The sequence below is a fragment of the Ciona robusta genome, chromosome 11 (genome assembly GCF_009617815.1).
Source record: "Ciona robusta chromosome 11, ASM961781v2".
Classification (NCBI taxonomy): Eukaryota; Metazoa; Chordata; class Ascidiacea; order Phlebobranchia; family Cionidae; genus Ciona; species Ciona robusta.
The window spans coordinates 6,800,341-6,821,692 of NC_143245.1; the positions used below are offsets into that span (position 1 = coordinate 6,800,341).

The following is a 21,352-nucleotide window of genomic DNA, read 5'->3' on the forward strand; positions in this document are numbered from 1 at the left end:
ATAATAAACCCAATATAATTTGCAGTTTAAACACTCTAATAAGCAAACACTGGTTAAAAAGTATTCATAATAAAATCATGGCGGTTTACTGTTTTTGGTGCAGATTCCGTGCGCCACTTTTATTCACGGAAATGCGTCCTGCTATTCCGTAAACGTAATTCCGTAAATGTAAATTTTACACGGGAATTTCCCTTCGATCCCTGACCAAATTTTTACAGAATGAATAGACACCAAAACAAAATCCCAGATGCGCAAAACATCGTTCAAAGCGTGAGTAACTTTGGTTTTACTAAGCGCAAGTTCTAAAATTGTATATGGTAGGTTGTTAGTTGTGTTTATGCATAGCACATTCATACATGATAGTGCGAAACGTGTTATAAAATTTTTTCTTTTAAATTTTACAAGTAAAATTTGGTACAATATTTATTTTTTCTAAGGTTCCAAACACAGCTTACTACATTCCCAACTTCATAACTGAACAATATGAGCAATTCTTGCTCAACAAAATCTACAAAGCACCAAAAACAAAATGGACCTGTTTGTCTAATAGGCGATTACAGAATTGGGGTGGGTATACAATGACATTTTACATTTATGTTTTACAATTTCTGTAAAATTCTTGCATGCATTGTATTATAGGTGGTATACCGCAGCCAAAAGGGATGCTAGCTGAAAAATTACCGGACGTAAGTCTTTCTTTAAGTTTTATTTTTTTTAAGTTTTATTTAATAATGTTTTCATTAATAGTGGTTAACAGAATGTTGTGAAATGATACAATCTACCAACGTGGTAAATAAAACTCCAAATCATGTTTTAGTAAATGAATACAAGCCAGGACAAGGAATTATGGTAAGAAGTTGTTTAATCATAATTTAAGATTAAAGGAACTTTTATTAAAAAATTTCTAATAAATTTAATGTTCATTATGTAATTATGATTGTGAATAGCATGTATGCAAAAATGGTTAAAAAACACTAAAAAGAAAAAAAGTTTTGTTTTTTCCACTTTGACATTAAAGATTTTCTCAATTCCAATAAATAAAATGTTTAAATTACAAAAATCTAAAAAAATAATCATTTAACAAGTTGTTTTGACAGCCACACAAAGACGGACCACTGTATTATCCAACTGTTGCTACAATAAGTCTAGGGTCTCATACTTGCTTAGATTTTTATGATGACGTAAATGATCATGGAAGTAATGATTTGAATAGCAGGTAGAATTTATAATACACTGTGTCATTTTGTGAGTCCATAGATTGATAAATATGGATTGCAGACTATAATCCGTTGTAAAACTTTATTTTACGCAGATATAAATTCTCATTTCTGCTTGAAAGAAGAAGTTTATTGATTTTAAAAGATTCGATGTATGAAGATTTTTTACACGGCATTAGTGAAAGACAAACTGATCAAATTCACCAAACCTTTATAAAAAATTCGCAACAAGTTGGTGACTGTGTCACAAAAACAGCTTTATTAAGCAATAAAAAAGTTTCACTTCAACGAGAAAACACTAGATTGTCCCTAACAATTAGATTTGTTCCAAAGACATTTAAATTAAAATTTGTTTCATAAAATTGTTCAATTTATTTCCATTTTTTTAAACAAATTTTTATTTGTGTTGAAGCAGGTGCTTTTTATTTTTTTTTTAATATTTTTTAACAAGGACCAAAATATTTGGCTTAAATAGATGACACAAAACCACAAAATTTATTTTATGCTAAATAAAGACCCACTAGGCTTAAATTTGCACTCAAAAACAGCAACTGTATTTTGTGACCAAATCAAATGGTGATTACTTTTAGTCGCTAAAATCACTGTTTTGTATACGTTACTGCATTGTGTAGCATTTTAGAAAAAATTTAAATAGAAAAATACTATCAACCAAATATACAGTAATAGCAGGGATAAAAGTTGATTGAAAAATAATTTTATAAATTCCATCACAAAAGTATTTAATAAATGAATGGTCCTTTTAAATATCTTAAAGCTCTTCTGGCTGCAGCAGATTTAGCAATTCGATAACTTCTACCCACCCCCTTGAAACGACCTTTACCAATAATTTCCACAGTCACCCTGACCTTCCCATCATAACGTTTCTCGGCACAACTGTAATAAATGAATGCAATTAAACTTTATTTATAATTACAGAGTATTTTATTTGATTTCTTAAATTAAAGTTTTGTGGAATTTGTAATGATATAAATGTCTGTATTAATAAGAGTTTCACAATATAATGCTATAAATTAAGATATCAAACACCCATGCTGTAAATTGTATATCGTTTTATGTGTACATGTCTTTGGCAAATACCCCAACATTGCTCCTACCCAGTAGTTACTGATGGGTTGTCTAAACTCGTATAGAAAAAAAGCAAACGGCCTAATTAAAAACAAGCAACTCGGATGCAGGCACGAGGTTTATGAAACAGAACACTTGCGTTATAACTCTTAAGTTGCCCCTTCATGCAAGGATAAATAAGTTTATCAATTCATTTAAAAACACCTGAATTTTGCGGTTTCTGGTTCCATTTCTAATAACTCTCGAACTGGTGATCTTGGAACACATGCGCTGAACTTTTCAATAAGAGGTAACATCATAACAGAATAAACTTTCCATACAGAACTTAAGTCCATTCCACTGTCCATGTATATTGCACCTGCTACCGATTCAAATATATCTCCAAGGGCTTTGGGGACCTGTTTAAAAAAATCCAGGTAAAATTTTTAAAGTTATTTAATGGCAAACCACCGTGACATAACCTTGTTTTGAAGGTTTTTGTCTTTAAAAAAATTATAACATGGATGTTCTGTTTCATACACCTCGTGCCTCTTATGAGTTACCATGTATGTAACTTTGTGGGTGATGAAATGTAACTTGTAGGTTGATAAAAAACTTTTTTGCCAACAAATTTTTACACAAGTTTCTCCCATATTGACCCAATGCAAAAAATGTAAACCTCCACGTCTTCATTCTCTCCTTCTTCTTCATCTTTCTCCAGTGATGATGGAGCAACGATCTCAACACGATCATAATCCCGCATCAGGTGAGCATCCATTCCTTGAGCATCTTCCTGCTTTTGCTGATACATCACGAAGTCTTCAATGATGTGGTGAAGCTCTGGTGAGATGGACTAAAACAAAAATTTAGTGTTTTAGTATTTTTTTGGTTAATTACTAAGTGTGGGAAGTTTAGTGTGTCGGCCCTGTTGGGCATCGTGCATAAATAAGATTATGTCCAAACAGATTTTTAAACGTAAAACAGCAGTTAGCACCCACTAGCAAGCTTTATACAGCTTGGCATCTAACTTGCAGTAAAAAAGTGGAAAAAAATTGAACTACAAGATTACACACCTTGTCACAGCAAAATATGCTCATAATTTTCTTTTTATTTCATCATTTTTTACTTTTAACTTGTTTAACTAGAAATAGTAAAAATGTATTACATGCTTTATTTTTAGCATGACACAAACAATTATATGACATTACCTTGAAATATTTATGGAAATCATAATGTACGGCAAGTGAGGCAAAGATTGTGTTATTGACGAGAGCGGATCTCAGATCTGTAAGAGCACCCGGTGAATGATGTCGCTCGTCGTTAAAAAGATGACGCGTGATCAGGAAATCAAGAACTGCGTCGCCCAAAAATTCAAGACGTTGGTAGCAATCTGGATAAAACCAGTTTTGTTTAATTTGTTGAATTTTTATGATGTTAAAAAAAACAATAAAAACTGTAAATTGTGGAATTTCTTTGTTTGTGCAGAAAACACAGAGCATGAGTGTAAAACATAAATTTGAAAGGGCTTAAATAAAAAAGAAAATGGTAAAAGGCTTAAAAGGAAGAAAAAATACAAACAAAATTGTGGAATTTCTTTGTTTGTGCAGAAAACACAGAGCATGAGTGTAAAACATAAATTTGAAAGGGCTTAAATAAAAAAGAAAATGGTAAAAGGCTTAAAAGGAAGAAAAAATACAAACAAAAAAAGAGAGTAAAAACAGCAAATAATCTGTGATTACCCGTTACAGTGTTGTAGTAATACGAGGCATGAGTGAATGCTTGAAGTAGGTAAGCTTTATTCTTGAACGTGTAATTTATCTTTCTTTCAAAACCACTCAGAGATACAAGCAACTGGTCAAGTTTATTTTGCTGGTTTGGCCGACATTCTAACATTTTATTAGTTGGGGGCGTGAGGTATCCAAATCTGTCAACTGTTTTGCTTGTCTCTGCTTGTGCTACTTTAGGAAGAACCTGAAATTAATATTAGAAAGTTAAAACTGTTGTACATACTTTTGGTGGGCATGGTTTTAACAAACTGTTATGTGAAACTTAAAGAAATGCATTTAACTTCAGTATAAACATATAAATACATTAAAAAATCTTTTTTTTAATTGCATAAAAAAACTAACTGTTAAAACGGAAATGTTTAAAAAATTTTAATAAAGTATAAAAAATTGACGAGTCATACATTTAAACCGAGGTGACACAGCAGAAGTTGGGCAGAACGATGACCACACGTCGTTAAATAAGCGCCGAGTAATGCTTCAACACAATCTGCGATTGATTTATCGGCCAACGAATGTTGAGTGTGAAGGTCAAGCATTAGAGGGTCGCTGTTGTTTAGTGGCTTTCCTATAAATTGAAAGCAAAAGTATTGTTGATTTTTTTGTTAAAGAGAAATTGTCTATTAATATCGATATTTCAGATTTGGTTGGCCAGTTTGTGTAGTCATTTTTTACTATGATAATTTAACTTTTTTGTGTTTACAATATAGTCATTGCGCAGTTGTTGGAGCCCACATTTTGTAATCAGAGGATATCAGGTTTTGAAGTTTGCTGCAGCATTGTGCGTGTATGTGTTCTTGTGCAAGACACTAAATGGCAATTGCTCCAACCCAGTGGTCACTAATAAATGTTCAAAATTTGCCAAAAATATTCCATAAAGGACCCACAACTACTTATAGTGCGGAATATAACGCAAGTGTTACATCCCAAAATTGTTCAACATAAAAGTAATAATTATAATAAACAAACAAACAAACCCGACGCATCGACAGGCGTCCATGTATCTATCACAAAATCTTCCAAATTTTGTTTATTAAGTTGACTTCTTCTAAGCGCAGCTTTATCGGTGAAATGCATGGATTGATGACTTGATAATGCGTGTCCAATGTCTGCACAAATTAAAAAAAAAGATAAATAAAAATTTAAAGGTAAGTTTTAATAACATTTTCTGTTTTGTCAAATAGAAGTTTCAAAGAAATTTTTTTTGTTTTTACTTGAATTTTTTTATTTAAAGAAAACTTTTCTTTTGATTTTAACTTTTTTAATTGTTTTTGTTAAATTTCATGTATTACCATTTTTTAATTTTTGTACCTAATCCGAAAAGTCCGTTGTCTCCCTTGGGTGATCCTCCCAAAGTCCGGATGCAACCCCCCAACATCCCATCTATCATCCGGATCTCATCTTCCTCGTAAATCTCCTCCTCATCATTGATCGTGGATGGTGGAAGTGAGGGAGGGGGATCAACTACAATCAACAAAATTATTATCAGCAAAAAACCTCTGGTAAGAGCAAACTCGTCGACTGAATCAACAAAAATATTATCAACAAAAAATAGTCAACAAATTTTTATCAATATCACCAAAACATCAACAATTTTTAATTTACAACAACAAGAATCAATAATATCCCCATCAACATTAATTCCACCACAGCACCTGCGTTAGAAGTTGTTGTTTTTTTCACCACTTTCTTTTTGCTTGGAATTCCAGTCCAAACACCTGTGGTAGAAATAAATAACATAACATAATGCTAATACAAGCAGATAAATTTTTGGTTAGAGTTTTCCTAAAAAACACTTATTTACAAATAAAATTAGGTTTTTATCTCTTTTTTACGTTTATCGAAGTTTAAACTACTACTAACAAAGTTTTACGAACCTATTTCGACATCATCATCAGAAATATCTTCGTCCGAATCTTGCCCCTGGCCCGATGCACCAACCACAAAACCAGTTGGTAACCAGTTTACTGTTGGGTCAAATATAAGTCCCGTCATTTTCCCAGCAAGCCCAAACTGTTTGCCGATTCTATATAAGTTGTAATTGGAAACCTTTTTGCTTCTCATGTAAGAAAGCTTGCCTGGAAATATTTGAGATCATTAGGATAATACTGAATTTGAGATTCAATAAAGGTACATTTCTCATGAAATATGATAAAAACATTTCACAAAACGCTATACATTTTTCACAAAATCGATAAAATCTAGTAATATTATCTTTTTCACATAATTTGAATGAAATAAAGTATGCTAAAAAAGTTCAATTAAAAGTTCCACTTAAAAAATAAAACTGTAATTCAAATATGTGTTTGTTGTTTTTATATTTTGAAATAAAACACACCATACACTACTACAATAAATTAATAATTTATATTTAAAATGTTCATACCTTCATGGGCCTCTGGATAAGTGCAATACAAATACACAGTAACAGCATGTTTAAGGAAAGAATCTCCCAACATTTCAAGTCTTTCCAAATTAAAACCATCGCTGGCGTTTGATAAAGTGAGAGCCTGATTCAAATACATAAGCGTAACATTAGGGTCGCCTAAAGTGACATCACAAGTTTTGAAACAGAGGTAATTCTAATATCATGTTTTTGGGTGGTGAAAAATCAATGATAAAATACATCCGACACTAAAATAATACATGGTGACTGATATGGTGTACTTCATTTTTATTCACCCGTACAATACACACACCAACACTAAACATACACACAAATAAATAAATATCCTACACACACACAAAACACATATATAAATAAACAAGCCATACACCCACAATAACACACCCACCTGCAAAATAAGTCCAGGTCCCGGTCCAAGGTTCTTGACCGGATTCTCTTTATTATAATCGTCAATTACATCAGAAGATATCCAGATTGGGTTTTCAACATCTTTTATCTTCTTTCTGCAACCTCTAATTGATGCGAGAGAATCCTTTACATTGTTTTTCATGTTTTCATCTTCGTGATCAGATAAGTCAAAATGGGCTTCGAAATCATGAGATGAGAAAGAAAACTGGTCATCTTCATCATCATCATCTTCATCATCATCATCATCGTGAATATTATCATGGCAATGATCATCTTTATTTTCATAGTGAATGTAATCATCATTATTTTCATTGTGAATGTAATCATCATTATGAACATCATTATCGTGAATATCATCATCACAAGGGTGATTATCATTAACTTCATGATAGTGAACATCATTCTTTTCATCATGAACATTTTCATCATCAGCACCATGATGAACAGTATCACCAATACGATCAGAATCATTATCGTGAGTATCATCATCACAAGGGTGATTATCATTAACTTCATGATAGTGAACATCATTTTTTTCATCATGAACATTTTCATCATCAGCACCATGATGACCAGTATCACCAATGCGATCAAAATCATTATCGTGAATATCATCATCACAAGGGTGATTATCATTAACTTCATGATAGTGAACATCATTCTTTTCATCATGAACATTTTCATCATCAGCACCATGATGAACATTATCACCAATACGATCAGAATCATTATCATGATTGATATTCTTTTTATGAACATTAACATCGTTACTTCCATGAACATGAACATAATCATCTTCATCATGATTCTCCTTCATATGATTTATCACAGTGGTTTTATTAACATCACTTTTGGCAGTTGAATTCTCAAAATTAACATTTTGATTTTTTTTATGATTGGTTTCTTCTAAGTTGTCATGTTGTGCGCATTCTCCATCATTTTCTACAGAATTTGGAACTTTTGGAATATTTTCATCAAAAACGTTTTTATTTTCATTCAAAATTTCATTGTTTTCACTTGAAATTTCCTCAACCTGAGATTTCCGTTGAGCTGGACTTTTTTTTAACAATTTTTCATTGTCGTCGTCGCTGTCTTCATTGTCTGTCCAACCAAAGTGAAGATTCTGCCACATGTTACCTGGGGTGTAGTCAAGAACTCGTGAAAAAAACTAGATAATTAAAGCTGACAATTTAAGACCAAATATTAACATCAGAAATTTAGTTCAGAAAATTAAAACTCATAAATTAAAAACAGCTATATTTAATATATATAAAACACAAACTAAAAACCCAAAATTTTAAAATCGGCAATTTAAAGTCAGAAATTATAAAGGGTATAACAGACACCAAAAAGTTTGTAATTCAACAATTTCTACTTTGCAGCCCACATTAAATTGTCACCATACCATTACCTATAGGTGGTTGTTCCATTGTAATACCAGATTTGAAAGCAATATTTTTACGAAGTTCCTCAGCTATTAGAAGTTGGTTCACTCTGAAATAAATGAACTTAATTAACCAGTTGTTAAATGTGTACGAATATCTTCTTTATAAGGCTAGAACTTATTCTGATGGTAAATAACCAAATGATACTGGACCTCTGGTTCAAAGCCCAATAATACTATCATTGTGAACATGAGTTATCATTGGGCAAGACACTTAATGGCAATTGCTCCAACCCAGTGGTCACTAATGAGTTGTTCAAATGTTTAGGCCAGTATATGTCCACTAGGTGTATAAAATACAACACTAGTGATATAATGAGTGCAGCTACTCTGCCCCATGGGTATAAAAATATTTATTTACATATAAATAAAGTTCTAACCACCTGTACAGTACAGAAGGCAGACAAACAGCTTTCCTCCACAGTGAAGCAGGTATAGGATGTACTTCACATAACTCTGGAACTAAAATCTGTCTGTTGTGCAAACTTTCGTATTTTGCTCGTTTTTTCTCAAGTGAGGACATGGGCAGAGCTTTTCCTTTCTGGTTTAAATGTCGAGGGGTCAGAAGGTTTAACCTGGAATTAAAATAAACAGGTGTGTAAAAGTAGCAAGAAATAAGGGGAAAAGCTATAAAACAAAACCTTGGCCTGTTGTTTTTAAGCCAGTGGTTACAATTTAGTTAAATGTAGTAAAGTATTTTAATGTGCATTTTTTTATCTGTGTGTGAAATAGACCACCCTGTTGTACTCATTCTCAAGGATAAATAAAACTTATACATTTAGATGATTTAACCCTAAATAATAAGTTTAAATAATTAAATTAAATATTTACCTTGATGAAGTATGGTCCACATCAAGTAAAGGTTGTTTAAGACAACGAATGTCAAGCCCATATTTAAGTTGATAATAATGTAGGAAACTCTCGTATTCTGAAGATGGGAAACTACTCAAAGGTGTCATGTCATCTTTTAACTCGGCAACGTAAAACCTGTGTTGAAAATAGTTTGGTAAAACAAAACTGTTATTAAAAATGAGTGGGTATACATATAGGAAATATACATACATCTGTATTTTTAAGCCACAAGTGTAACATGCTGTTATTTTTATTGATAAATATGGTAAATGGAGTATACCACCCTAAACACTACACCTTTAGTTCAGATAATGTTGTAACAATTAAAAAAATAAAGTTAGAAAGTTAAGGTCCAAGTAAGCTTTACACATTTTAATAAAAGTTTTTTAAGCATTGTAGAAAAAGGGTAAAGATTTTTTAATTCTTAATAAAAAGTTAAACAATTACCTGTTAGGCTGATCACAGCTTCTGTACTTGGCCACTACCACCCCATCTTCGTATAGTTGTCGATTAAAAACAAAAACTTTATTTTGTTCGTTCATTTTATGTTTATACCATGGATCAGATTTCATTTTTTCAATAACTCGACGTTTACTTTCAGTCTTCATCATAAAACTCCAGTCTATGTTGAGTTGGCTGCTGTTTGCTGTTGAAGACTTATTTGTTCCAACTAAAAAGACAAATAAAACTTATTTATCCTGTTGTGGCGGGGCAACGGCAGTCTTTATATAATAGGTATTCTGTTTTATACACATTGTTATAACATGGGTGTTCTCACTGTTCTGTTTGAAACAAATAAAAATATTTTGTTCATACCTTTGTTTAGCACAACTACCAGCAACTGGCTTGTAGATTTCTCAGGTTGGAAAGATAAAGGAACTCGATCTACTCTCAACATGTCAGAGAAAACATAACGATGAAATATTCGAACCTGGAGAATAAAAAAGGAATCATTTTGGTTGACTGTTTTTGCTACCAGTAGATTGTAATATGTAATTATGACTCTTTTAGTCAAAAAAGTTAACACCATTGTACCAAAGTTTGGTCCGCCACACTTTTAACTTATTTATCCTCGCATGGCGGGGCAACAACAGTCATTACAATGGACACCACACAGGGGTTCTGCTTCATACATCTTGTATATCAAAATATTTTCGTAAATCGAGTGGTTTTTAGAAGATTCTCCAACTCTTGTTTAACCAAAAGTTTAACCATCACAGCACACCTATGTTCAGTTTCATACATCTTGAGACTTACAAGTTTGATTTGTTGAGCAGAAAGTTGGACAAACCCTTGACAAAATTTCAACTTGGCACTTTCTTCCCCTGACCTTGTGAAGATTGGAAACCCAGGAATCTGAGGTAATATTGAATGAAAGTCATTTATTTATCCTTACATGACAGCCAACAGCAGTGCCTGCTTCTAAATTGTCATGTGTGTAACTTTGTAGTTGACTTTTTATGTTTGGCCAACAAATTAGACAACCCATAAACTTTAGAAAATTATAAAAAACTGTTTTTTTAAATGTTGTTTATAAACAATTGAATACTATAAAAACTTTTCCCCCACTTGAGGTATTGGTTTTGTTGTCAGGATCCCAAAACAACGAGAAGTTTCTTCTGGGAAAAAAAGTTTTCTTCTTCTAACGTTAAGTTCGTCAAGAAGAGGATTTTTGATCTTCATCTCAATCTCGTAGATGAAGAGATTGATATCAGGTTGTGGAAGACAGGACCTCAGGATCTGAGGAGACTGGAAAACAAATCCACATCATTATTTTCGCATCAGTTAAAAAATAGAGTTGAAAAAAAACAACATATATATATATACATATATTTGTTTACTGCAAAAATGGGACGTTAAAAGAGAATGAAAACATTAACCTAATCCTACTATAAAACAAAAAATAACAATTCAAACACTTTTTTGGGAGAATTTAAAACCTGATATAATTAAAAAAACAATTATTTAATTCTTACATCTTTATTATAAGTTTGTCGTTTTTTAGTTGATCCAGGTCTCCCAGTGATGGAACTAACTTCACGTTTCCATGGATCTAATTCCTCGGCATATTTTACCGTCTCTTTGCCTGAAAAGAATGAATGAATATAATTTATTCATCAAATTCTGAACTATGTCGCTTCCCCAAATGATATTACAATTACATTTTTTAAACTTTAAAATTTAAAACAAACCTAGATCAGTTAATGTAATGGGCTAACTCTGGCCTAAATCTCAGTTTGCATGGCACGCCTATACGACATTGGCCTTACAGGACACAAACCCAAATAAACCCATATTAAAAGCAAACAATCACCAACCAATGGGCATCAAGTTTTCATCTAATTCTCCAGCTTTATAAAGAACCTTGCATGTTTCCATGGCTACTGCTTGTTGGGCAAGTTGGAGAGTAGGCATGGCAATTCCCTGAAAAAAAAATTTTGTATTTTATCTGGGCTTTTTTAATTCTTTTATTAAAGGGTTGGGGTTTGTCGTGACTCAGGAACCCTCTCTTGCTGCGCCACTGGGTACAGATTAAATTCAAATCACCTGCACAGGTTCTCTAACATGGGAGTTGATTGGCAACTGCAGAATGCACATGAACATGGGTGAATCCCCATCATTGAGAACCTCTACCACCTCACACCTGGGACTGAGGTGAGTGAACGGGTCGCTTGGCAAGCGGTTGCAATACCTGTGGATAGAAATATAACAAATAAACTAATCTTAAAATGATGTAAAAAAACTTAAAAAGTTAAAAATATACAAAATGACCTTTAAAAAACAGACATAAATATCACATAAATGAACAAAACCATTCAATTAATCTAAAACCTGCACAGCAGAACCACATAACAGAACAGACTTGTTGAGAGAGTAAAATGTTTCAGCAAAAATTCGGCTTGGAATAAAAAATTTATACAGTCACTAGGAATTTTAGCTTTTACATTATATAAAGGTATTTTAGTGGGAACATATAAATCTAGTTTACCTATTAACAATTCGCACAGCATTCTTCATATTAACTTGTGTATTCCTATTAAGTATATATGGAGGGATCATCTCTTCAACGTCATCATCCTCATTATTATCATACACCTCGTTTAAGGACCAGTCTGGACCCAGTAACACCTGGGATAAAAAACATTAAAATTGAAAAACGATAAAAAAAACATTAGGATTATTCTTAAAATGCATTAGTTTTGAAACTTAAATTTAAACCTAAAGCATTTTTATGGTCTTACAGATTTTTTTTACAATTTTTTTGTTAATTCGTTCCATTAGATTGCACAGAATAAAGGTACAAAATAACCTTTTCAATTTTCTTGTATTCCTGAAGTTTTTCCATAAAATGTGATTTTTCCGTTTCTCTAACCAACATAACATAGGCTGATGTTTGGGCTCTGGCTCGGCTTTTTGATTCAGCGTAACTTCTGCAAGAAAGGAAAAATATTAAGATTTTAGGCCAGATTTGACCATCAACCAGACTGCTTCTAAACATCAATGACTAGATGCTGCAGCCTATTTCTAATCGCATACCATAGCAATAGCCTGCATCTGAAAAACAGTAATGCCTGCATCTGAAAAATAGTAATTTAATAACCATAGATGTATAAAAAAATTTACCGATAACTTTTCGGAACATCGAAGCGCATGATCAGGTTGCACTTTGGCATGTAAGCGCAATCCTCCAAATCTCCTGTACAGATGAGCAGGTTGCTCTCATGGCTCCTAAACTTCCGGAGGACCTCTTCCTGTTTGCTCTGATCCATGGATGCAGGATCAACTCCTCTTCTCTCACCCTCCACTCCAGGAGTAAGATGGGAGGAAGAAACGTGTTTTAAATTCTTGTCTTCCTTTGAAAGTTCCCGCAGCAATCGTTGCAACATCATTGCGACATATCTGGAACATTTTTAGCCATTTAAATTATTGGTGGTTTTTCTTATAATATTAAAGCTTAAATTAAATAATATAACATTCATTTTATTATGATTTTTACTAAAAACCAACTCCTTTTTAATTATTTATACACTATTTATAAATTTAAAAAATAATACCATAATTTTTAACATTTTTTTTGCAATTTTTACCTTTCTTCTACAAAGACAATCCCACACAAAGTATTGATGAAGAGAGACGGATGATTCTCATCTTCTTTCTCTTCCTTCTTTCCCTCCATCATATCGGCATCTTCGTCTTCTGCGTCAGAGTCTTGCCACCATGACACATAATCCGACTCATTTCTGGAAAAATAAATATGAAAAAATAATCATTTATAAATATATATATATAACTATTATAACATGTCTCCCAATGATAATAGATGGCAATCATCCTCTTCCAAATAAAACAACACATACCGGTTATTATATTTGAACGAAGTATTTTGTTTTTCTTCTCCCTCAACCACTGGTTTGTATTCCTTCAATACTTGAATTAAGCGATGTACCTTGGGTGCAACAAACTGAAAAAAAAAGAAAATAAAAATTATAAGAGTTAAAAAAATGATGATGAGGTATAAAGTGATAATGAGGTCTAGATGAGGTGTAAAAGTGTAATGTGCATCCCTAGAGATAAACCACTTACAGCTAAATTGACAGCTTTTTGATCTCCCATGTACCAGTGACATATGCTGTACACCATCTTGAATTTAGTTTGCACATATTGCAACATCACAGCTTGCCACATCCACTTTCCAGATGTCACTTCACCATTTTCTGTGTTTTGAGCTTCAGTATTTAGATGAACGTTGATCAAATGCAATTTTTTTTGCAACTGCTTTAAAACGACTACAATCAATTGATACACACCTGAAAAATAGAACGTTCCCATTGAGATGTATAGAAAATGCAGTTGGACTATAGCATTAAACACTTATGGCTATTTTTGAATTGGTATTTTTATTTCACTGTTTTATGTCAAATTAAAAACTACTTAACAAAACATCCAACTAAATTTGATTAGGGTCAAAATGAAAGGTTTCACACACACATTTAGAATGCTGCTTGAAATAAAACAACTACTTTCACAAATATTTCATTTTCATTTAACACTACTTAGCAGCGATTCTCCCTTAAACAATTTAAATTTCCAATAATTTTTACTTACACCAAGGTCCTAGTACATCAGCAACCATCAAACTTTCATTTATAAGTTGTATTGCAACTGTACAAACATCCAAATCTTCTTCTTGCTTTTCTTTCTTATCCATTACAATTTTTTTTGATCCTTCATGGCACTCCGATATAGGAGGACTTTTTACCGAACATAATCTTTGAGTTCCATCCTCTTCATTCAATATTCCAACATCCAAGGACGATTTTGAAATAACACTTGTGTTCGAGTTGTAATTAGTTAAAATTTTTTCCTCTTCGTTTTCTGTAGATGCTAATTGCCATTCTGTTGTTTTTGTTCTTGTTGTGGAGACTATCTGTTGGGATATTTTACAAAATCAAATTTCAAAAAGTTTTAGTCGCCTAAACTATAATACTTTTAAACTTTAACAGGACTTGTAAAAAAGCTGCACATCAAAATGATTTAAAAGCACTAGTTTAAACAAATAACACAATAGAGGCACATAAACAAAAAATTGCATGGAATTGTATATGTATATATAAAAATTGTTGCAGAATTTTTAGTAATTTTACCCGACAAGAATATAGCCATTCCAAAGCGCCATTTAATATTTTCCTAATGTCAGAAAGTAGCTGAGAATTTAAACCATCTTTGTTTTCATCTGAACTTAATATAATGTTTTCAACAGGTGGATTTATATTGTGGCGATCTACAGCGATTAGATCTGTTGCAGTTTGGGCCTGAAACGAAAAATTTAGTTTAGGGCGGGAGGTGGATAACATTTTTTTTAAATCCAGTTCCAAACATGTGGTCCACTAAACATGTAGTTCACCTTTTGTAGTAAACATGATTATGCGTAACATACCTTGCAATGCATTATAGTTTCCATGCTATGAATGCATTTGTTTAATTCATCGGCAGTAATGTTGTTATTTAGAAGCGATGACGTTAAACCAAGTATCATGGGTGTGTAACTATTTTCATCTAATATCTAAAAAAATAAAACAATTATATATATATTAGTTTTCTCAAAAAAAGTATATAATGTAAAGATAATAACTTACATTTATTCATAACACAACACATGTAAACACTAAAAACAAGAAACAAACCTAGGTTATAATATTCGACCAGACAGCCAAAGGGATTTAACATACCAAACGTGGCAACTCCTTATCGGGCTTGAAGAGTAAAACAAAACATCATTGCCCTTTCGAAGATAAAGTAAGTTCCATTCAACATTTAAGTACCTTCATTATTTTCCGTATCGGGTGCATTTCAATGTTCACCAAATGGCAATCATCAAATATAACTAAGTCCATGTACTGAGCTACGTATAGGCTAATGCTGAGCAACTTTACAAAGACTTCTGGAGTGCAAACTAACACCTAAAAATTGGGTGTGTTATTTAAACTGAAACTTTAAAACAACATTAGTTTTTGGATTATTTATTTGAATACGATAGTGAAGATTAAATTAATTAAAACAACAAAGAAAGAGAATTAGCAATAAAAGAACAGTTGCCAAAAACTACTGGTGGAAAAGTGTCACATAAAAATAGAAAACAACATATTACTTGGTGGTCATGGCAGAGTTGTTGTAAAGATTCATCAGTAAAAGAATCGGTCATATTGTGCGTACATGATATTATATCAACGTCTAAATGACTTCGTAAAAGTTCTGACTGCTCATTCACCATACAATCTACGAAAATTAAAGCATATATATAATTTTAATGGACCTAATGAATGTTTGAATTAATAGTGCTTTTTACTAATGCGGTGGGGCAATGATAGTCATTATAACACAGGTGTGCTGTTTCATACACTTATCAGTTACCACGAATGTATCATTTATTGGATTAATTCTCAAACTGTATGCACAAGCCAGTAGCACTGTGGTTAACAAAAAAACATTTATATGTACTTAGAACTCAAACAGTTTGATGGACTGAACTAATTTTTGTTGTAATACGACTAATACCTTCTTTTAAAAGCAGGACAGCAAATTTCGGAGCATTGTTTAATTTTCCATTACATTTTATGATGACCTCCCTTAAAAACATGGTGTACATGAATCGCTTTCCAAAGTCTCCATTCAAGCAAATAATGGTGTTTTGCTTGGCCGCACATTCTAGCAATTCAATCTATCAAACACAAAGTAAGGTTAAAACAATAAGTTTTATATGAAAACAGTAAAGGACTATGGGCTATGGCTAAGTGCATAAATACCAAAGACTGAGCAGTTTAAGCACACAGTTTCAGCCGGAACATGGTTTTTATTTACAAAATAAAAAATCATATACTCATCTAAGCATATACAGATACAGTTAAAAGTTACCTGGTATGGCCGTGGAATAAACGAATTACATTGAGAATTGCTTGTCCAAGAAGGTTTCCCAGGTTCTTGGGAGCTACCAGAAGACAACATGACTAAATTACATTTAAGAGTTAACAGAAAAATGTACCAAGTTGCTGTATTAAATAAAAGTTTTGTTAAGCCAAGATCACGAAAACAACACATTGCCAAAACGGGAATCTCCCTAACACGGCTGGAAATTATCGATCAAGCTAAAAGAGAGCCTAGCTCAAATGAATGGACACGTGTGATTATAAAATTATTCATAAATGACAGGTAAAAGCGTATTCTACAACATCGGTGTCGTGTAAAAATGGTCCAGATACTATTGTTCGTCACAACACCACTATGCAGATACAGTAATTTTTCTCGAAGCACGCAAAAACAGCATCTTTTTAGCTAAAGCACTGCAATCTAACCACTATGCTAATGTAAACAGTATACTGAGTACATACTTTTTCGCTTCTAAATCAAATTTTGTGATCCTAAATTTATTTGACCTCTGTCATAATTCAAGTTATTTAAACCTCTAAATGAAATTAAACAGAAATACCTTACCAAAAATGGGGTATACATATCACCACACAATCACAATTTGTACTATGCAATAATTTGAAACCATGATGTACAGATAATAAATATAGCACTAAGAACGCAGTAAAAATCGCAAATTCAGATCTTTACAGTGCAATTAAAATAAACAGTTCTAAACAGGACTCGATTTTCAAAACCAGAGTTTCCAGAATTATAAATTAATTCGGATTAAAAAGCATTACAGCAGTGTATTAAAATTACTGGAACACCATTTCGATTTATTTATTATTTTGAGATAATGTTTTTGAGCCCATCGTTCTGGTGGATTCAAGTTCAAATCCATCTCTAGTTATTAGTTGGGCTTTATTTAAACATGTCATTAAATGATCGTCCAATTAACCATCTTCTTATTTCACTTGTTCCAGCACCAATTTCGTATAATTTTGCATCTCGTAAGAAACGTCCGGTAGGATAATCGTTAATATATCCATTTCCACCTAAAAGTGCATGATTTTAATAAATTTGACATTATTTTATTCTGAAATTTTACATATAAGTGTGGTAATTTACAAGCAAGCATAAGCGTGTGTGTCTTGAAGTTACCATGTGAGGATAAATTAGTAATTTCATTTAACCTAACTTTTTGTATAATTGGAAATTTAGATTATAAACGTAGTTGCATTTGGAAAAATTGCAACTTTAATTGAAAACATATTTATCTTTTTAAACACTAAAATTAAAAAAAACTATTCAACATTTAAAAAATTATATTTTTCAACTTACCTAAACATTGTATTCCATCCAATGCAACTTGTGTGGCAGCTTCAGCTGCATACAAAATAACTCCCGCACAATCTCGGTTGTTAAAATGTCCTTTATCACATGCTTGTGCTATTCCATACATATAAGCTCTGCAAGCGCTTAGTTTGGTGTACATGTCGGCCATTTTACCTTGCATCAGCTAAGCAAATTTTTTTTAATCATTTTGAACAAAACTTGATGTTGTTTTTCATCAACAAAAGTTGTTTTATAGCGATAGAAACGGTTAAGTTTTTCAATAAAAAAAATATCCTTTAAAAATTTACCAAAAGAGTGGTTATTAAAATAAATATAAATTACACTGGTGACACCTGTCCACATTTATCAGTGTCTAACTTTCTAGTATATATATATCTACACTATACTGTCATAATTTTAGGAATAGAAACTAATTATGGGTATGCCAATTAAAAACTTACTTGAAATTCACCAATACTTTGTCCAAACTGCTTCCGTTGGTGCATATATGGAAATGCTGTATCCAGTACAGCCTGCATTAACCTGCGTAAACCACATCATGTAAAATTAAAGCCACAAACAACACTTTACACAACACAAATCAACAAGTAAAAACCTACAACTAACTTTCACAACAAGAAACATTCAAGATTTTGCAAATTAGCTAAATTTCGAACTAAAACTGACAAAAACACTAAAAATTTGGTCAATTAAGCTAAATTTGTAACCAAAATCAATTTACCCTATTGGACCAGCAGAGAGCACTAGACGCTCAAGGTCAAGACCGCTCATCAAAACATAAACACCTCTATTGTACGCTCCCAATGTGTTTTTGGCTGATTAGAAATTAAGATTCAATTAAATTGGTGAAAAAATGTGAAATTGTTTACAGTAAAGTGTTTAGGAACTGATTTAGTTTTAATTCTGAGTTTTCAGGATTTGAATGCTATTCACATATTCAGTTTAATTCTGTCGAGTGCGCATGAGGCCATACCCAACTGGTCCAGCAGCACCACCGAGTCTTTCTAGATCGAGTCCAGTCATGAGAACATAGACACCTTTGTTGTGCGCTCCAAGAATATTGTCCACTGATGTTAAAGTATAGTCACATAATTTATTCAATTTAATTGAAACTAATATTAAGTCTGGGGTAATAAGCAAACTCTGGCCTAAATCCAATGTCCTATGTTGTGACACGCCATAAGAACTCACCAATACAGAAAAGAAAGTACTACATATAAATATTATGAAATTTTAAAACCAATTCTTTTCATTTAATAAAACTAAATACAATAAAAAACTCCGTATACATAATATATATATATATATATATATATAAACAACAGAAAAATGAACCATACCTGGAACTTTGCAGTTCTCAAACACAAGTTCACATGTATTTGACCCTCTCATACCAAACTTGTCCAATTTCTGTGCAGTAGAGAATCCTTCCATACCTTTCTCCACAAGGAAAGCTGTAATACCTTGAGCTTCAGCAGCAATATCAGTTTTTGCATACACGACAAGTGTATCAGCGTCAGGCCCATTGGTAATCCAAAATTTGCTTCCGTTTAGTACATAGTAATCGCCTGTGAAATAACATAATACCAAAAAACAGCAACACCGAGATGTTAACAAAACACGAGACAAAGCAAATTTCTTTAATTCTAGAAAGTGAGCAAAAATACAACTTTAGCTATACAAGATAAAAAGGAAAACAAACCCTTTTTTTCAGCTTTCAACTTCATAGAAACGACATCCGAGCCTGATCCAGGTTCACTCATTGCAAGAGCTCCAACTTTATCGCCAGAAATAAGCTGGAAAGGTAGATTGCATGCACTTGAATATTGGTTTTGAACCATTTAGCTTTTCTAGCAAATGTCATTAACTAAACAGTTGCATGTATTTATTGTGAGCCAACTACATTGTGCTGCACAGTGTGGAAGCAAGGCTCCTATTCTGTCTGCCGTCAGACTAACAATCAAACAGTGCACAATACTCTTTTAAGTATAACCTCAAAACAAATATAAGATCTAAAACATACAAACAATAATAAAACTACAGACTGACGTTTACAAAGAATTTGTATCATGTCATATAAATAATTTTAAAGTTGCTCTTACAGGGGGTAGATATTTTGCCTTTTGTTCATCATTTCCATGCCGGGCAATTTGATTCACACACAAGTTAGAATGAGCACCATAACTAAGTGCAATTGCCCCACTTGACCGGGACATTTCTTCCATAACTATACAGTGTTCAAAAATTCCAAGACCTGTACCACCATCAGATTCTGTATAGGAAAAGCAAGTGTTAAGATTGCGAGTCTAGTTCTAATTTACTTTTCCTAAATTATGAAGTGAATGAATAAATGCCAGTTGAGCCCCGCTTCCTACAACTCATGTTACAACTTTGTTAGTGTGTATTTCTCGAGTTTAAAATTTTTTTATGCATACCTGACAATTTATTATTACTATTAAGTAACTTGCCCACAATCATAGAGCAAATCGCAGTATCTTCTGGTTAACATAGCAGTCTAACTACTGTGTCCAGTTTTGTAAATAAACAAACAACTAAAGTCTTACCCGGTACTGTGATTCCCATTAGGCCCATGTCTCCCAGTTTTTTCCAAAATGATCGCATTTGTGGAAAATTATTTGTACGATCTATTTCATCTGCTAAGGGGGTAAGTTCTTCTTGTAAGAACTTCGAAACAGATGCCCGTAACTGTAAAATTTCAACATTAAACATTGCTCTAAGAAACATGGTTATTTATATGCAGGGCTTGATTTCTAAGATCACAACGTACAAACTATAATGAACATAGAGAAATGAACAACACTTTTGGATTTAAAGATTAAAATATTTCTTGGTTTCTAAATTCTGGTGGGGTAATTTCTAATTATTTAACGAAATGGTATTACTATAGGGTATTTGTATCTGTTTGTGCAGAAAAATACACCATTTATACAAGATATGATATTTTTATTATGTTGGGTCATCTCTCTTTAAGCCACAGAAGTGGCCCGTTTGTAAGAATTAAATATTTACCTGTTTTTGATCGTCAGTAAAACCATATAATTCATCATCTATTGGGACAGTTGTGGTATATCTTGCTCTGGGTGATAAAATCCGAGTACATTTTCGTATTGACAGAATGTTTTTAAAACTATAGTTTCGTGCACATGAAATGCGAGACAATCTGGCACACGCCATTATAACTAAAAGATTTCAAAACCTAAATAAATATTTGGTGAAAGAATAAACTATTAGTTTAATTTTCACATTCAGTACCTCTGCTGGTAACACTTCTGTCAAAAATGTACCACTTATTCTGCAGAGTTGCAGTGTTTGCAATCTACAATGCGAAAACATACTATGAAATACCAACAGTTGTGGGCAAATACCATTGCTTCGTGTGCACAATTCGCTC

The 21,352-nt window shown here is 32.5% G+C and overlaps 3 protein-coding genes across 4 annotated transcripts; 1 reads left to right on the plus strand and 2 right to left on the minus strand.

Annotated features, from left to right (window-relative positions):
* The first annotated feature begins 124 nt into the window (after positions 1-124).
* LOC149728866 (putative RNA/DNA demethylase ALKBH6) lies at positions 125-2,157 on the plus strand. The gene is made up of 6 exons (XM_089887884.1): positions 125-270; positions 438-567; positions 640-686; positions 748-849; positions 1,098-1,216; positions 1,313-2,157. Exons 1-6 carry the CDS (start codon positions 220-222, stop codon positions 1,575-1,577), a joined length of 714 nt encoding a protein of 237 aa, XP_089744010.1. The 5' UTR covers positions 125-219; the 3' UTR covers positions 1,578-2,157.
* Positions 1,281-16,945, minus strand: LOC149728867 (endoribonuclease Dicer-like). The gene is made up of 35 exons (XM_089887743.1): positions 16,591-16,945; positions 16,234-16,396; positions 15,827-15,954; positions 15,501-15,638; positions 15,116-15,241; positions 14,823-14,990; positions 14,284-14,605; positions 13,762-13,985; positions 13,536-13,639; positions 13,266-13,418; positions 12,802-13,077; positions 12,488-12,608; positions 12,167-12,306; positions 11,725-11,869; positions 11,496-11,601; positions 11,154-11,263; positions 10,747-10,926; positions 10,435-10,533; positions 9,994-10,108; positions 9,625-9,847; positions 9,157-9,312; positions 8,709-8,900; positions 8,293-8,375; positions 6,862-8,018; positions 6,453-6,576; positions 5,944-6,144; positions 5,722-5,784; positions 5,378-5,530; positions 5,044-5,175; positions 4,471-4,634; positions 4,022-4,253; positions 3,491-3,672; positions 2,962-3,135; positions 2,508-2,701; positions 1,281-2,111 (listed from the first exon to the last, which is right to left on the minus strand). The coding sequence occupies exons 1-35, from the start codon at positions 16,771-16,773 to the stop codon at positions 1,958-1,960; spliced, it is 6,585 nt and encodes a 2,194-aa protein (XP_089743869.1). The 5' UTR covers positions 16,774-16,945; the 3' UTR covers positions 1,281-1,957.
* A 138-nt stretch (positions 16,946-17,083) lies between these two features.
* On the minus strand, positions 17,084-21,185 carry LOC149728868 (isovaleryl-CoA dehydrogenase, mitochondrial-like). 2 transcript variants are annotated; one of them, XM_089887830.1, is made up of 9 exons: positions 20,971-21,185; positions 20,505-20,646; positions 20,043-20,212; positions 19,643-19,736; positions 19,281-19,508; positions 18,914-19,007; positions 18,381-18,462; positions 17,926-18,103; positions 17,084-17,639 (listed from the first exon to the last, which is right to left on the minus strand). In XM_089887830.1, the coding sequence occupies exons 1-9, from the start codon at positions 21,133-21,135 to the stop codon at positions 17,506-17,508; spliced, it is 1,287 nt and encodes a 428-aa protein (XP_089743956.1). In that variant the 5' UTR covers positions 21,136-21,185; the 3' UTR covers positions 17,084-17,505. The 2 variants fall into 2 exon arrangements, with proteins under 2 accessions (XP_089743956.1, XP_089743955.1); XM_089887829.1 differs by lacking the exon at positions 18,914-19,007 and adding an exon at positions 18,662-18,755 and having other exon boundaries at positions 20,971-21,184.
* Between the last annotated feature and the right edge of the window lie 167 nt (positions 21,186-21,352).

Bases quoted from the DNA above. Each gene is read 5' to 3' on its own strand.
- LOC149728868 (XM_089887830.1), bottom strand. From the start codon at position 21,135: ATGGCGTGTGCCAGATTGTCTCGCATTTCATGTGCACGAAACTATAGT. The intron at 19,737-20,042 runs GTAAGAGCAACT...CTACCTTTCCAG, and splicing joins AGGCAAAATATCTACCCCCT to CTTATTTCTGGCGATAAAGT. The intron at 17,640-17,925 runs GTAAGTTGAAAA...ATGCACTTTTAG, and splicing joins GGATGGAATACAATGTTTAG to GTGGAAATGGATATATTAAC.
- LOC149728866 (XM_089887884.1), top strand. From the start codon at position 220: ATGAATAGACACCAAAACAAAATCCCAGATGCGCAAAACATCGTTCAA. The intron at 687-747 runs GTAAGTCTTTCT...TTTCATTAATAG, and splicing joins TAGCTGAAAAATTACCGGAC to TGGTTAACAGAATGTTGTGA. The intron at 850-1,097 runs GTAAGAAGTTGT...TTGTTTTGACAG, and splicing joins AGCCAGGACAAGGAATTATG to CCACACAAAGACGGACCACT.
- LOC149728867 (XM_089887743.1), bottom strand. From the start codon at position 16,773: ATGTGTTGTTTTCGTGATCTTGGCTTAACAAAACTTTTATTTAATACA. The intron at 11,602-11,724 runs GTGATTTGAATT...TTTTTTTTTCAG, and splicing joins ATGTTAGAGAACCTGTGCAG to GGAATTGCCATGCCTACTCT. The intron at 4,635-5,043 runs GTTTGTTTGTTT...TTCAATTTATAG, and splicing joins GACGCCTGTCGATGCGTCGG to GAAAGCCACTAAACAACAGC.